Source organism: Bos grunniens, chromosome 3, assembly GCF_055505025.1.
Source record: "Bos grunniens cultivar Pamir isolate PY7600 chromosome 3, Bosgru_T2T1.0, whole genome shotgun sequence".
Lineage (NCBI taxonomy): Eukaryota > Metazoa > Chordata > Mammalia > Artiodactyla > Bovidae > Bos > Bos grunniens.
The window spans coordinates 1,022,224-1,035,890 of NC_141167.1; the positions used below are offsets into that span (position 1 = coordinate 1,022,224).

Below are 13,667 nucleotides of genomic sequence, written 5' to 3' on the forward strand. Positions count from 1 at the left end.
CAGCCACAGCGGGGTGAGGGGACCGAGAGGAGCGGCTGTGAGCCAGGCCCGCCCAGCGCCACGCACTCACCAGCATGCCGTGCAGCGGGAGGAGGCCCCGGATCCGGAAGTGGCTGCTCCCCCCGGCGTCTCTGCTCGTGTACAGCAGCATGTCTGAGAACTGAGGGGCCAGAGCTTTAGGTGAGCAAGTTCTAAAAACAAGCGTCCATAGTCAGACCAGCTTCACTCTGAGGGCTCGTGTGTGGTTATTCAGTTTGCTGGAGATTTTTTCTAAGAAGGGATTTTTTTTTGTTCCACTCCATTGTCATTTTGACCAGAGGTGACCAGTAGCCACGTGAACAGCAGGCCTCTTGGGCCAGCACCTGCTGTGCCAACGGAGGAGTGGGTTGGTGGTCCTGAGAGGCCCTCCCGCAGGAGAGGGCGAATCCACCGATCAGGCAAGAGAGAGGCGCTAGTCAGCGGGACCCGTTGGCAGGGACTCCCGGAGGCCTCAGGCCCTGCGGCTGTGTGGGTTTCTCTACCTTCCTGCTTTTGCTCAGCCTGCACACAGGTGCCCAGTGCCCAGAACCAGGAGGGGGGCTGGCCCAGGGCGTCCCCGCGTCCCTCATGGCCCCTGATGGCTCGGCCCCGCCCGGACGGTGCCTGCCGACCTACCAGGAAGAACATCCTCTGCTGCAGGCCCTTCCTGGAGAGCTTGTGGAGGCATCCCTCACGGATGAGCTCCTGGAAGACAGGGGGTCCTGAGTGCTGGCCCAGGGCACCTAGCAGATGGCTGCTCACCCTCCACGCTCCCCGAACCCCTCGCGGCCCCGCCGGCCCTTCCATGGTGCCCTCCTGCCCGGGAGCCCGCCTGCCGCTCCAGCCTTCTTCCTCCTGTCTGCTCCCCAGGGTCCCCTGCGTCCTGTCTGCTGCCGGCCAACCCAGTGTCCCATGCCTGAGCTGCCGCAGGTGGCTGTGCTGAGGGCTGGCACTGCTGTGCTTCTGGAAGGTTCTGCCATGGAGATGACCCGAATTCAGCTTTGGGGAAAGCTGGGCGGGGCAGCTAGAGAATGGCAGGGAGGAGCACGGGCCACCTGGTTCCCACCAAAGATCACTGGACTCGTGAACGGTCGCCCTGGGGCCTGACCAGAGGATTCCTCCATGAAGGCACCGTGGCTAGGGCAAGACCTTCCAGTGGTCCCGCAGCCCACTCCCCCAGGACTTGGGCCCCTCACCACCAGGCCAGGCCCACACCTGCCTCGGGGGCACAGGCATCAGACATCCCTGACTGCCTGCACCATGGCTGGAGGGTTGGCCTGGGGACCCTGGACGGTCGCTGTGGACTGTTTCTGGGGGCAGTGTGGGCTATGACCTGAGAACATCCCGAGGACTCTGGCCTCAGCAGCACTCAGATGCACTGAGCAAGAGTGCAGGAAGGAGCCCTTGACCCAGAAACCCTGGCCCCAGCCAGAGGCCAGCCCCATGGAGGAGGAGGGGCCCCCAGCAGGCCCGCCCTCCTGCCTGCAGAGCAGCCCCGTCGCCCCTGAGGGCCCAGCAGCCTGTGTCCTGGCGCTGGCGGGCGGGCCCGCCGCAGTCCTGCGCCCTGGCACTTTGCGCACCCTGGGACCTCATCAGCCACATCCAGCCCACAGCCTTGCTTCTCAGATAAGCGATGTGCTGTCTATCGGGGAGGCCAGGCACCCCAGTGTGAGGAGAGCAGGTCTCTGTCACAGCAGCAGGGAGCCCGCCTTCGCCCCTGCCCTGTGGGCTGTTCCTGTTCATGTGTCCGTCTAGTCAGTTTCCTGGGGGCATGCAAAGAAGCCCCAGGAACAAGAGCCCCAGCCCTGTGAGCAGCCCCGGGGAGCCGGGTGGCCTGTGTGTGTGTGTGGGAGGGAACAGCGTCCTGGCTGCAGTCACAGCCCGGCTCCAGGAGAGCAGGACCTTCCCTTTCAGCCTCGGTCCTTAGGTTCCTTAGGTCCTTAGGTTCACGGTCCCACATTCTCAGGACCTTCTACCGAGGCTAACAGAAAACAGGACTTATACACCCATGCTCTCACGTGTGTGTGGAGGCAGAAAACACCCCCATGCAACCCTTGAACACTACTGTGAAGGTGAAAATCATGTCCGACTCTTTGCAACCCCATGGATTATACAGTCCATGGAATTCTCCAGGCCAGAATACTAAAGTGGTAACTGTCCCATTCTCCAGGGGATAGTCCCAACCCAGGAGTCAAACCTAGGTCTCCCACGTTGCAGGCAGATTCTTTACCAGCTGAGGCATGAGGGAAGCCCAAGAATACTGGAGTGGGCAGCCTATCCCTTCTCCAGCGGATCTTCCTGACCCAGGAATCGAACTGGGATCTCCTGCATTGCAGGCAAGTTCTTTCCAAAGCAAAAGCTATTAATGACAAAAAGTAAGCAGCCCAGTAGACATAGAGACCCATAGAATTAAACAGAAAGTTCAAAAATAAAGTCATTCCACGGCCCATTGATTTTTGACTAAGGTGTGGAGAGCGCTGGGACACCTGCACTCCCGCCTGGGAGGGGTGAAGGGACCCCTATCTCACACCACATACACAAGTGAACTCAAAATGGGTCACGTCTACATGCAAGAGCTAGAACATAGGCAACTGTTAGGAAAAACAGGTAAATCTTCATACCTTGGATTAGGCAATAGTTTCTTAGCTATGACACCTAAAGCACAAGCAACCAAAGAAAAAACAGAGAAATTAGATATCAGCTAAATAAAAAACTTCCATGTTGTAAGTGATGCCATCAAGAAAGTGAAAAGATAACCCACAAAATGGGAGAACATATTTGGCTAGTCATATTCTGGTAAAGATCTGTCATTCAGAGATGAGAGGGAACCTCACAACAGTAAAGAGACAACCCAATTAAACGGTGGGCAAAGGACCTGGACAGGCACTTCTCCGAAGGAGGCACAGAAATGGCGAGTGAACATGAGGAAAGATGCTTGTGTTAGCCATCAGGGGAATGCAGATCGAACCACGGGGAGATGCCACTGCGTACTGTCAGAACCATACGGCTAACTCAGAAAGACAAGATACGGAGGAATCAGAACCTTCACGTGCTCCTGGTGGGGGTGTAAAATGCTGCAGCCTCTGGGGACAACTTCGGCAATTTCTCAAAATGTTAAACACAGAGTGTTCATGACCACGTGACTTGGCACTTACACTCCTAGGTATATATATGTGTGCCCAGGAGAACTGAAAACACACGTTCACGCAGGACTTGCACACGGTGTTCACAGAACCACAACGGCCAAAAAGTGGAAACAACCGAGGTGTCCATTAGCAGATGACAGAGAAACAAGCCGCGCCATCTCCAGAGACAGAGCTCTGCTCCTCAGCCACAAGAAGAATGAGGCCACCACCCCCAACACGAATGAGCGTGAAGACACTGTGCTGAGAGAGAAGTGAGACGAAAGGCCACACACTGTGAGGCTCCTGAGGGGGGAGATCCAGAGAAAGGAAGCCGGTTAGCTGCCGGACCAGGGATGGGGTTTCTTTCGGGGAATGAAAATGTCCTGGAATTTGTGGCGATGTGGCACAACCTCATGAATACACAAAAAACCAGGGAATCATACACTCTGAATTATGTCTCAGTCAAAAACAGTGAAGTAACCAGCTCAAAAAACGTTCTTAAACGAAGCCACTCACCCTGCCGGGAGCAACAAGACTCTCTATGCCCACCAAGTCCCGCTGCAGCTCCGTCAGCTTCTGCAGGTTCTCCAGCTGGACCAGGCTGTGCTGGAGCATGGAGGTCACTTCCGTGATGGCCTGGAGGGCATCTGCGTGGAGAGGTCCCTCAGTACAAGCAGGGGCAAGTGGGCTGGGGTGGCGGGGACAAAACCCTCCCCCGACCAGCTTGTGACATTTTAAAGGTGGTTTTAATTCCAGGAACACTGCGCTCAAACTCCTCACAGGACTGCCAGGGAGAGCAAGTGTGGGTCCTGAAACCTGGACTCATGCAGCCCAAACTGCTCCGGGCCAACACCCAGGCTCGGTGAAGAGACAGGACAGTCTCTGGAAATAGCTCTTTAATGCTGTGGGTCCTCATCTGACATGGGCTCTTCTTTCACGGTTCCCTTAAGATGCTTAGAGCCATAGGAAAAGTGTGTCCTCTCCTTTTTAGCAAAAACAACACTTGCTCTCAGGAAGGAGAGGAAGGGCACTGTCGGCACCCTAGGGTCCGTTTTGTGCCTTGTACATCAGAAAGCATCTGTTCTGTCCTCAGGACGTGGGAGACCCGAGGAAGGACGGGCTGCCGAGCTCTCTCCAGCATGTCTGGTGACAGTGGTGACTTGACCTGAGAGGCAGGGATTTCCTGCTCTAAGTTTACCCTGCAACTGCGAGTCCTATTTGGAGGTCACAAGCATCAGGGTTTATTCTTTGGTCCTTTTAACAAGTGAGAAACGGCAGAGTCAACGGAGTCAGATGCTTCGGTCAGGAGCATGTTCCCCGAGTTTGTGGTTTAAAAGCAGCCGCCCTGCCCTCCCCTGCCCCGGCAGGCTCGAGAAGGGCCCCGCCGGCGAGGGCCGGGGCGTCAGGCGGCACTCACCGCGGAGGTCGGCGTGGTCCTGGCCGTGCGGGTCGGGGTGCCCGGGCACCGGGGCGCACAGGCGGCGCAGCAGCAGGCGGTAGTGGCGCAGGCGCTGCAGCGGCTTCAGCAGGAAGGCGTTGAGCGGCAGGTAGCAGACCTTCTGCAGCTCGAAGTCGCGGCGCAGCGCCTCCAGCCTCCGCAGGCGCCGGCTGGCCGCCTCCAGCTCCGTCAGGACCTCGTGCAGCCGCTGGAAGTGGCCGGTGAGCGCCTGCGGGCGGGATGGGCTGAGCGGCAGCGCGCGCCCCGGCTCCACCCGGTCAGCCCCTCGGAGCCGCGTCCCCGTGGGGGTTGCCCCTGAACCGGCGTCTCAGGGGACCGCACAGGCGGCCGCCGGGCCAGGTAAGCGCCACCAAACGGTGCGCGCGCGTGTGGGCCTAAGCTCACGCCGCCTCCGGACGCGCTCACAGCCCGCCCTGAGAACCGAAACCCGGGAGGCGCGTCCGGGGGAGACGCGCTCACCTTAAGCCTAAAAGGGGCGCCTGGGCCACTGCGGGGCGGGGCCTCAGGGGGCTGGGCGGAACCCGGCGGGCCCGGAGGAGCCTCTGGGCCGGGCGGAGCCTCAGGGCGGGGCGGAGCCTCAGGGGCGGGGCAGGAAGCCTGGAGGAGGGGCACTTAGCGAGTCCCGCGAGAACCAGACTCCCAGCGCCCGGAGTGCGGGCGGCGCGGCCGGAGGTAAAGCTGGTGCCTCGGGCTCCCTGCATAGGGGCGCGAGCGCAGCGGAAGCAGCTGCACCGGCCCCACGGCTCTGAGGGGCGCGGCTGAGGAACCCTGGCCGGGCAGGAGGCAGCCCTGTGGGGCGCTGTTGATCCTGAGGGGCCTGTGTCCTGAAGAGAATGCCTTTGGGGTGGAGGAGGCAGCTCCGAGAGGACCTGGCCTGAAGGGAGCTCTGTTCTGTGGGGGCACTGACCTGAGGAAAGCCCATTCTGGTGGAAATAGCGCTCCTCCGGAGAGGAACACGGCTCAGAGGGCTCGTGTCCTGACCGAGAGGAACGCGGCTCGGAAGGGCTCCTGTCCTGACCTGAGGGGAAGTCTGTCCTGCCTTTTGTCGTTCTAAGGAGAACACTGTCCTGAGGAGGAATCTGGTGTCCTCGCCACCAGCTGCTAGGCCCAGAGCTTCTCACAAGCCCATGCTACCTTTAACTGAAGCATGTTCCTGAGCAGGATGTCCCCGATGCGCTGGTGACTGCCTGTGGCCTGGGTGCTAGAAGATTCCTCCCTGGAGCAGAGGGACAAATGAGGTCAAAACCTTGGACCGCTTGTGAGAAATGCTCCTCTCGCTGCTAGTGTGATGGTGAGTCCCCGGCTCAGAACAGCACCCAGAGGCTCTGAGGGGGAGGCCATGCTTAACAGAGACTGTTATCATATCTCGATCATATTTGAAATGGTAGTGACCAGGCAAAAAAGGATCATCTCCTGAGACTGGAGATCTCTTCAAGAAAATGAGAAACACCAAGGGAACATTTCATGCAAAGATGGGCACAATAAAGGACAGAAATGGTATGGACCTAACAGAAGCAGAAGCTATTAAGAAGAGGTGGCAAGAATACACAGAACTATGCAAAAAAGGTCTTCATGACCCAGATAACCACAATGGTGTGATCACTCACTTAGACCCAGACATCCTAGAGTGTGAAGTGAAGTGAGCCTTAGGAAGCGTCACTACAAACAAAGCTAGTGTAGGTGATGGAATTCCAGCTGAGCTATTTCAAGTCCTAAAAAATGATGCTGTGAAAGCATTGCACTCAACATGCCAGCAAATTTGGAAAACTCAGCAGTGGCCACAGGACAGGAAAAGCTCAGTTTTCATTCCAATCCCTAAGAAGGGGAATGCCAAAAAATGTTCAAACTACTACACAATTGTGCTCATTTTACATCCTAGCAAAGTAATGCTCAAAATCCTTCAAGCTAGGCTTCAATAGTACATGAACTGAGAACTTCCAGATACACAAGCTGGATTTAGAAAAGGCAGAGGAACCAGAGATCAAATTGCCAACATCCATTGAATCATAGGGCTTCGCAAGTTGTGCAGTGGTAAAGAATCTGCCTGCCAATGCAGGAGACACAGAGCTGTGGGTCAGGAAGATCCCCTGGAGAAGGAAATGGTAACCCACTCCAGTATTCTTGTCTGGAAAATTCCATGGCCAGAGGAGCCTGGCGGCCTACAGTCCACAGGGTCGCAAAGAGTCAGACATGACTGAGTATGCACCAAAGCATATAGTATACTATAAAATGTATAGTTGGATCATAGAAAAAGAAAGACAATTCCAGAAAAACAAATGCTTCACTGACTGTGCTAAAGCCTTTGACTGTGTGGATCACAACAACTGTGGAAAATTCTTAAAGAGATATGAATACCAGAGACCCTACCTGCTTCCTGTATGCAGGTCAAGAAGCAGCATTTAGAACTGGACTTAAAACTATAGACTGGTTCAGAATTGGGAAAGGAGTATGTCAAGGCTGTGTTGTATATTGTCACCCTGCTTATTTAACTTCTATGTAGAGTACATTATGTGAAATGCTGGGCTAGATGAAACACAAGCTTCAATCAAGATTGCTAGGAGACATATCAATAACCTCAGATATGCAGGTGATACCACCCTAATAGCAGAAAGTGAAGAGGAACTAAAGAGCCTCTTAATGAGGGTAAAAGAGGGGAGTGAAAAAGCTGGCTTAAAACTCAACATTAAAAAACTAAGATCATGGCTTCTGGTCCCATCACTTCATGGCAAAGAGATGGAGGAAAAATGGAAACACTGACAGACTATTTTCTTGGGCTCCAAAATCACTGTGGATGGTGGACTGCCACCATGAAATTAAAAGACGCTTTCTCCTTGAAAAAAAGCTATAATAAACCTAGACAGCATATTAAAAAGCTGAGACATCACGTTGTCAACAAGGTCTGTATCAGTTTAGTCCCTGGGTCGTGTCTGATTCTGCAACCCCATGGACTGTAGCATGCCAGGCCTCCCTGTCCATTACCAACTCCCAGAGCTTGCTCAAACATGTCTGTCGAGTTGGTGATGCCACCCAGCAACTCATCCTCTGTCTTCCCCTTTTCCTCCCATCTTCAATCATTCTCAGCATCAGGGTCTTTTCCAATGAGTCAGTTCTTTGCATCAGGTGGCCAAAGTATTGGAGCTTCAGCTTCAGCATCAGTCCCTCCAATGAACATCCAGGACTGATTTCCTTTAGGACGAACTGGTTGGATCTCCTTGCAGTCCAAGGGACTCTCAGGAGTCTTCTCCAACACCACAGTCCAAAAGCACCAGTTCTTTTGTGCTCAGCTTTCTTCATGGTCCAACTCTCACATCCATACATGACTACTGGAAAAACCATAGCTTTGACTAGATAAAACTTTGCCAGCAAAGTAATGTCTCTGCTTTTTAATATGCTGTCTAGGTTGGTCATAGCTTTTTTTCCAAGGAGCAAGCATCTTTTAATTTCATGGCTTCAGTCACCATCTGTAGTGATTTTGGAACCTAAGAAAATAAAAATTTCTATTGTTTCCCCATCTATTTGCCATGAAGTGATGAGACCAGATGCCATGATCTTCATTTTTTGAATGTTGAGTTTTAAGCCAGCTTTTTCACTCTCCTCTTTTACTTTCAAGAGGCTCTTTAGTTCCTTTTCATTTTCTGCCACTAGGGTGGTGTTACCTGCATATCTGAGGTTATTGATATTTCTCCCAGCAATCTTGATTGAAGCTTGTGCTTCATCCAGCCCAGCATTTCACATGATGTACTCTGGATAAAAGTTAAATAAGCAGGGTGACAATATACAACACAGCCTTGAGTACTCCTTTCCCAATTTGGAGCTAGTCCATTGATGCATGTCCAGGTTCTAGCTGTTGCTTCCTGACCTGCATACAGATTTCTCAGGAGGCAGGTAAGGCGGTCTGGTATTCACATCTCTTTAAGAATTTTCCACAGTTTGTTGTGATCCACACAGCTAAAGACTTTAGCATAGTCAATGAAGCAGAAGTAGATGTTTCCCTGGACTTCTCTTGCTTTTCCTGTGATCCAATCAATGTTGGCAATTTGATCTCTGGTGCCTCTGCTTTTTCTAAATCCACCATGTACATCTGGAAGTTCTCCGTTCACATATTGTTGAAGCCTGGCTTGGAGAATTTTGAACATTACTTTGCTAGCATGTGAGATGAGTGCAATTGTGCGGTAGTTTGAACATTCTTTGGCATGCCTTTCTTTAGGATTGGAACGAAAACTGACCTTTTCCAGTCCTGTGGCCACTGCTGAGTTTTCCAAATTTGCTGGCATGTTGAGTGCAACACTTTAACAGCATCATCTTTTAGGATTTGAAATAGCTCAGGTGGAATTCCATCACCTCCATTAGCTTTGTTTGTAGTGATGCTTCAAGGCCCCTTTGATTTTACACTATAGGATGTCTGGCTCTAGGTGAGTGATCACACCATCGTGGTTATCTGGGTCATGAAGATCTGTTTTGTATAGTTCTTCTGTGTATTCTTGCTACCTCTTCTTAATATCTTCTGCTTCTGTTAGGTCCATACCATATCTGTCCTTTATTGTGCCCATCTTTGCATGAAATGTTCCCTTGGTATCTCTAAGTTTTTGAGATCTCTAGTCTTTCCCATTCAACTGTTTTCCTCTATTTCTTTGCATTGATCACTGAGGAAGGCTTTCTCATCTCTCCTTGCTATTCTTTGGAACTCTGCATTCAGATGGATATATCTTTCCTTTTCTCCTTTGCCTTTTACTTCTCTTCTTTTCTCAGCTATTTATAAGGCCTCCTCAGACTGCCATCTTGCCTTTTTGCATTTCTTTTTCTTGGGGATGGTCTTGATCACTGCCTCCTGTACAATGTCATGAACCTCTGTCCATAGTTCTTCAGGCACTCTATCAGATCTAATCCCTTGAATCTATTTGTCACTTCCATTGTATAATCGTAAGGGATTTAATTTAGGTCACATCTGAATGGTCAAGTGGTTTTCCCTCCTTTCTTCAATTTAAGTCTGAATTTTGCAGTAAGGAGTTCATGATCTGAGCCACAGTCAGCTCCCGGTCTTGTTTTTGCTGACATATAGAGCTTCTTCATCTTTGGCTGCAAAGAATGTAATCAATGTGATTTGGTGTTGGCCGTGTGGTGATGTAATCGATGTGATTTGGTGATGTCCATGTGGTGATGGCCATGTGGTGATGTCCATGTGGTGATGTCCAGGCGTAGCATCGTCTCTTGTTGGAAGACAGTGTTTGCTATGATCAGTGCGTTCTCTGTGCAAAACTCTGTTAGCCTTTGCCCTGCTGCATTTTGTACTCCAAGGCCAAACTTGCCTGTTACTCCAGGTATCTCTTGACTTCCTACTTTTGCATTCCAGTCCCTTATGATGAAAAGGATATCATTTTGGTCTGTATAGTCGAAGCTATGGTTTTTCCAGTAGTCATGTATGGGTGTGAGAGTTGGACCATAAAGAAGGCTGAGCACTGAAGAATTGATGATTTCAAACTATGGTGCTGGAGAAGTCTCTTGAAGTCCTTTGGACAGCAAGAAGATCAAACCATTCAATTCTGAAGGAAATCAACCCTGAATAGTCACTGGAAAGACTGATGCTGAAGCTGAAGCTCCAATACTTTGACCTCCTGATGTGAATAGCTGACTCACTGGAAGAGATCCTGATGCTGGGAAAGATTAAGGTCATGAGGAGAAGGGGGTGACATATGATGAGATGATTGATAACATCACCGACTCGATGGACTGTGAGTTTGAGCAAACTCTGGGTGACGGTGAAGGACAGTATGCTGCAGTCCATGGGTTGTAAAGAGTTGGACACGACTGAGTGACTGAATAACAAAATTCTCTCTTCTGGAACGGGATAAATGAAGGCAACTTATGTATTTACTAACATCTGTTTCAATGAAATAATGACTCCTGTGAAATACTTCCCCGAGCTGGAAAGCTCCTGAGAGCAGTGATGATGGGAGGTGCCAGGGGAAGGGGGGGCGGGGGGTGTGCAGGGCATTACCAGAGTGCCAGCCTCTGCTCCACCTCACGAAGGAAGCCTCTGTGGAACTCGTAGATGGGGTCAATGTTGGAGAAGAGCAAGGTCATCAGGTCTGCAGGCATGGCGTCCGCCTTGACCACCGCGCTCCGGAACCACTGCCAGAAGAGCTCAGGGTGACCCAGGAACCTCACACCTTAGGACATGCAGCACTGACTGCAGAGCCCCCATGAGGACAGCTCAAATCAGTGCTATAGCCAACCTCTCGGCTGATCACCCCAGTTTTCACAATATAAGAAAACAGTTCTGGATGAAAAGCTTCCAAGGAATATGTTGCCAGGTTTACAAAGATTGGACCCAGTACTGACCTGACTAGAGATGTTTTAAGGCAAATATATTTAACAGAACATATATGGCTCAGCTGGTAAAGAATCCACTTGCAATGCGGAGACCTGGGTTCGATCCCTCGGTTGGGAAGATCCCTTGGAGAAGGGAACAGGCCAGTATCCTGGCCTGGAGAATTCCATGGACTGAATAGTCCATGGGGCCGCAAAGAGTTGGATATGACTGAGCGACTTTCACACTTTGCACACTTCACACACATAGACATGCATACACAGATTTCATGACGGCCAAGAGCAGTTTATCAGGAGGGATTCTGTCTCTGACCTAGATTTAAGAAGTAGTCAGAAAATCAAAGTAACAAAGGATTTAGGTTTCATACCACGGTAATAACTTCTAAATCCTTCAGGTATGTTCGTTCCGTAGCGAGAATCTCCTTTGCTATGAAATATGCCTCGTCCGTGGGCACGCACTGCAAAAGGCGCAGAGAGTGTGAGTGAGCATCTGCGGCCATGTCACCGACGGTCCTAACACACCGTCTCTTCTGCTGACATTAACACTGTTGTGTGATCTTCACATGTAATTCCCGAGTCACTTCTGAGTAAAAATATAAGCCCAGTTTTATCTCCCTCAGATGTTTTTCTCATATTATGTTATTCTTTTTGAGAAAATAATTGCTGCTTAAACAGTGGCATACCCTGAAACTAATTATTCATTTTGTGATGAGATTATTGTTCCGATATCACTGCCAGGACTGCAGCTGATTAACACACAAATATAGGCAAACCTCAGAGAAACTGTGGGTTGGGTTCCAGACCGCCACAATGCGGCAAACGTTACAGCAAAGTGGATCAAATAAATGTGCGGGGACAAGTCCACGGCAACGAACCCTCCCGAGTGGGGAGGGCAGGGCTGCACCCCAGAGTGGCCCAGGCCTCGTGCCCGCCTGGGCCGGGGGCTGTCTCGACCCTGCAGGGCCCCAGGCCGCCCCGAGCAAGCCAAGGTCTGCGTGGCGGCCCCCCTCCACGCTTCCCCCCTGGCGCTCGCCCAGCCCACTCCGTCTCTGCATGCTCACCCTCTGCTCCTCCACCAGGTGGAGGACTTGGGGCTGTCCCTCCTGTGGCAAGCGTGGCCACAGGCACCTGGGGTGTGCCGAGTGCAGAGGCTCCTGCCCTTGAGTGCACAGCCTCCCGGAGGAAACAGGTAGGAAGCAACTCTAGCTACTGAGGAAGTGGCCCGTCCGGGCAGCAGAGTGCACAGGACGGGGAGCAGGTGGGGTGCAGGGTGGGCGGTCCGGACCAGCTCAGAGGTCAAGGGTGGGGGCGGGTACAGGGTGAGAGAAGTGGTCATCAGCAGGAAGGCAGGGTCTTTGGGGCCTATCTGAGCACATGATGGTGTGCTGGCCCCAAGGTGAGTCTGGGGGCTGGGGCTGCTCGGGAGGTGAGCCAGGGTGAGGGGGGGCCCACGCATTCTGAAGGTCCGGGCCCGGGCAGGTGGAGGAGGTGAAAGAGTGCGGGAAGGGTGAGAGTCCAAGGCTGCAGGCGATCAGCTTGGGGATGAAGTGTGGTGGGGTCTGAGGCGTGCTGGGAAAGGGAGGCTGGGGGCAGGGGCTTCTCCCTGGGGCCTGAGACCAGCTCCACTGCGGGCAGCGAGTCAGGACAAGAAAGCCTGCAGGGAACTGACCTGTCTAGGAGGGAGCATTGCTGGGAGGTGGAGGTGCCCAGAAACAACCACGGCAGCATCACTGCCGAGATCACAGCCGCACGGCAGGTGTCACCAGTTAGTGACAGGGGCTGCCAGCAGCAGGGGTCAGCAGTGGCTCATGGACACCAGCCTGGGTAGCCAGGGCCAGCCCCGGATTTCCAGATCAAAGACCAGCTTCTAGGAAACTCAGCGGGGAGAAGGAGAAAGCAAAACGTCGGCTCCTCTGCCAGCCATACCCCAAGGTCAGGGCCCAGGTCAGGGCAGAGGGAGGAGCCGAGCTTTGTTCCCACAGAGCCCGAGGGGAGCCCACCAACAGGCAGAGGAGCACCCGTTAGAAAGGGTGCGCCAGCTCCGTTTCAGGCCGTCCCAGCACTGTGGCGCCTCACCAGTTTCCGCAGTTAGTGGGAGACGCTGGTAGGGAAGGGGTTTCAGGCAGCAAGCTGGCACTGGGCTCCGGAGGAGGACTGGGCAGCTCCCCACCCCCACCCCAACCCGCGAGCTGGGCAGCCAGACGCTGATGCCAGAGCCCAAGGCCGGGCCGGTGGACACCAAGGCTCCCAGACCCTGCGTTCCACCGCGGGGCTAGGAACACGGAGGCGGCCCCAGCCCTGCCAAGGGGTCATCAGGGAAACTGGGGCTCCCTGCCTAAAGCTGGGGGCCCCGAGGCCAGGGTGCCCCTGCTTCAGGCCACGGCCTCGCTTGCGAGTGGCATCTCACCTCGATCCCCGGCTCTGCCTGCCAACCTCGTGCCTGCCCGACACTTAACCTGCAGGTGGGGGACTCACCTTCCGCCACAGGCCCAGCCCCGGAACTCCCCTCCAGGACCACCTCAGCCACCAGCCCCTGCTCCCCTGACCCCCGGGCCTCCTTCTAGCCCCTCCACTGTTAAACTGAAGCCAGTGGTTCGGAGAGCAGCAGGCTGAGGTCTCCGGGATCCAGCCCCACACTCAGAACCGACGGATGCCAGGAACCATGAGAGCAGCGGGGAGGCCCATCATGGTGCCGAAGCCCCCGGAGGCGAGGGGAGGGTCTCAAGACTGGGGCACCC

The 13,667-nt window shown here is 53.5% G+C and overlaps 1 protein-coding gene across 15 annotated transcripts in view; it reads right to left on the reverse strand.

Annotated features, from left to right (window-relative positions):
- FARP2 (FERM, ARH/RhoGEF and pleckstrin domain protein 2) overlaps positions 1 to 13,667 on the reverse strand; it is a 98,437-nt gene that overhangs the window by 5,954 nt on the left and 78,816 nt on the right. For 12 of the 15 annotated variants that reach the window (XR_015154388.1, XR_015154384.1, XR_015154387.1 and 9 more), the window contains 7 exons: positions 11,298 to 11,387; positions 10,598 to 10,731; positions 5,737 to 5,818; positions 4,561 to 4,810; positions 3,660 to 3,790; positions 655 to 723; positions 71 to 160 (listed from right to left, as the gene is read on the reverse strand). Coding sequence is in view for 10 of the 15 variants with exons in the window: in XM_086374317.1 (XP_086230443.1) it covers positions 71 to 160; positions 655 to 723; positions 3,660 to 3,790; positions 4,561 to 4,810; positions 5,737 to 5,818; positions 10,598 to 10,731; positions 11,298 to 11,387 (846 nt within the window). In the remaining 5 variants the exon portion in view is untranslated. Of the gene's footprint in view, positions 1 to 70; positions 161 to 654; positions 724 to 2,639; positions 2,674 to 3,659; positions 3,791 to 4,560; positions 4,811 to 5,736; positions 5,819 to 10,597; positions 10,732 to 11,297; positions 11,388 to 13,667 lie in introns of those variants that run through there. The other 3 variants (XM_086374347.1, XM_086374337.1, XM_086374391.1) reach the window with 2 other exon arrangements.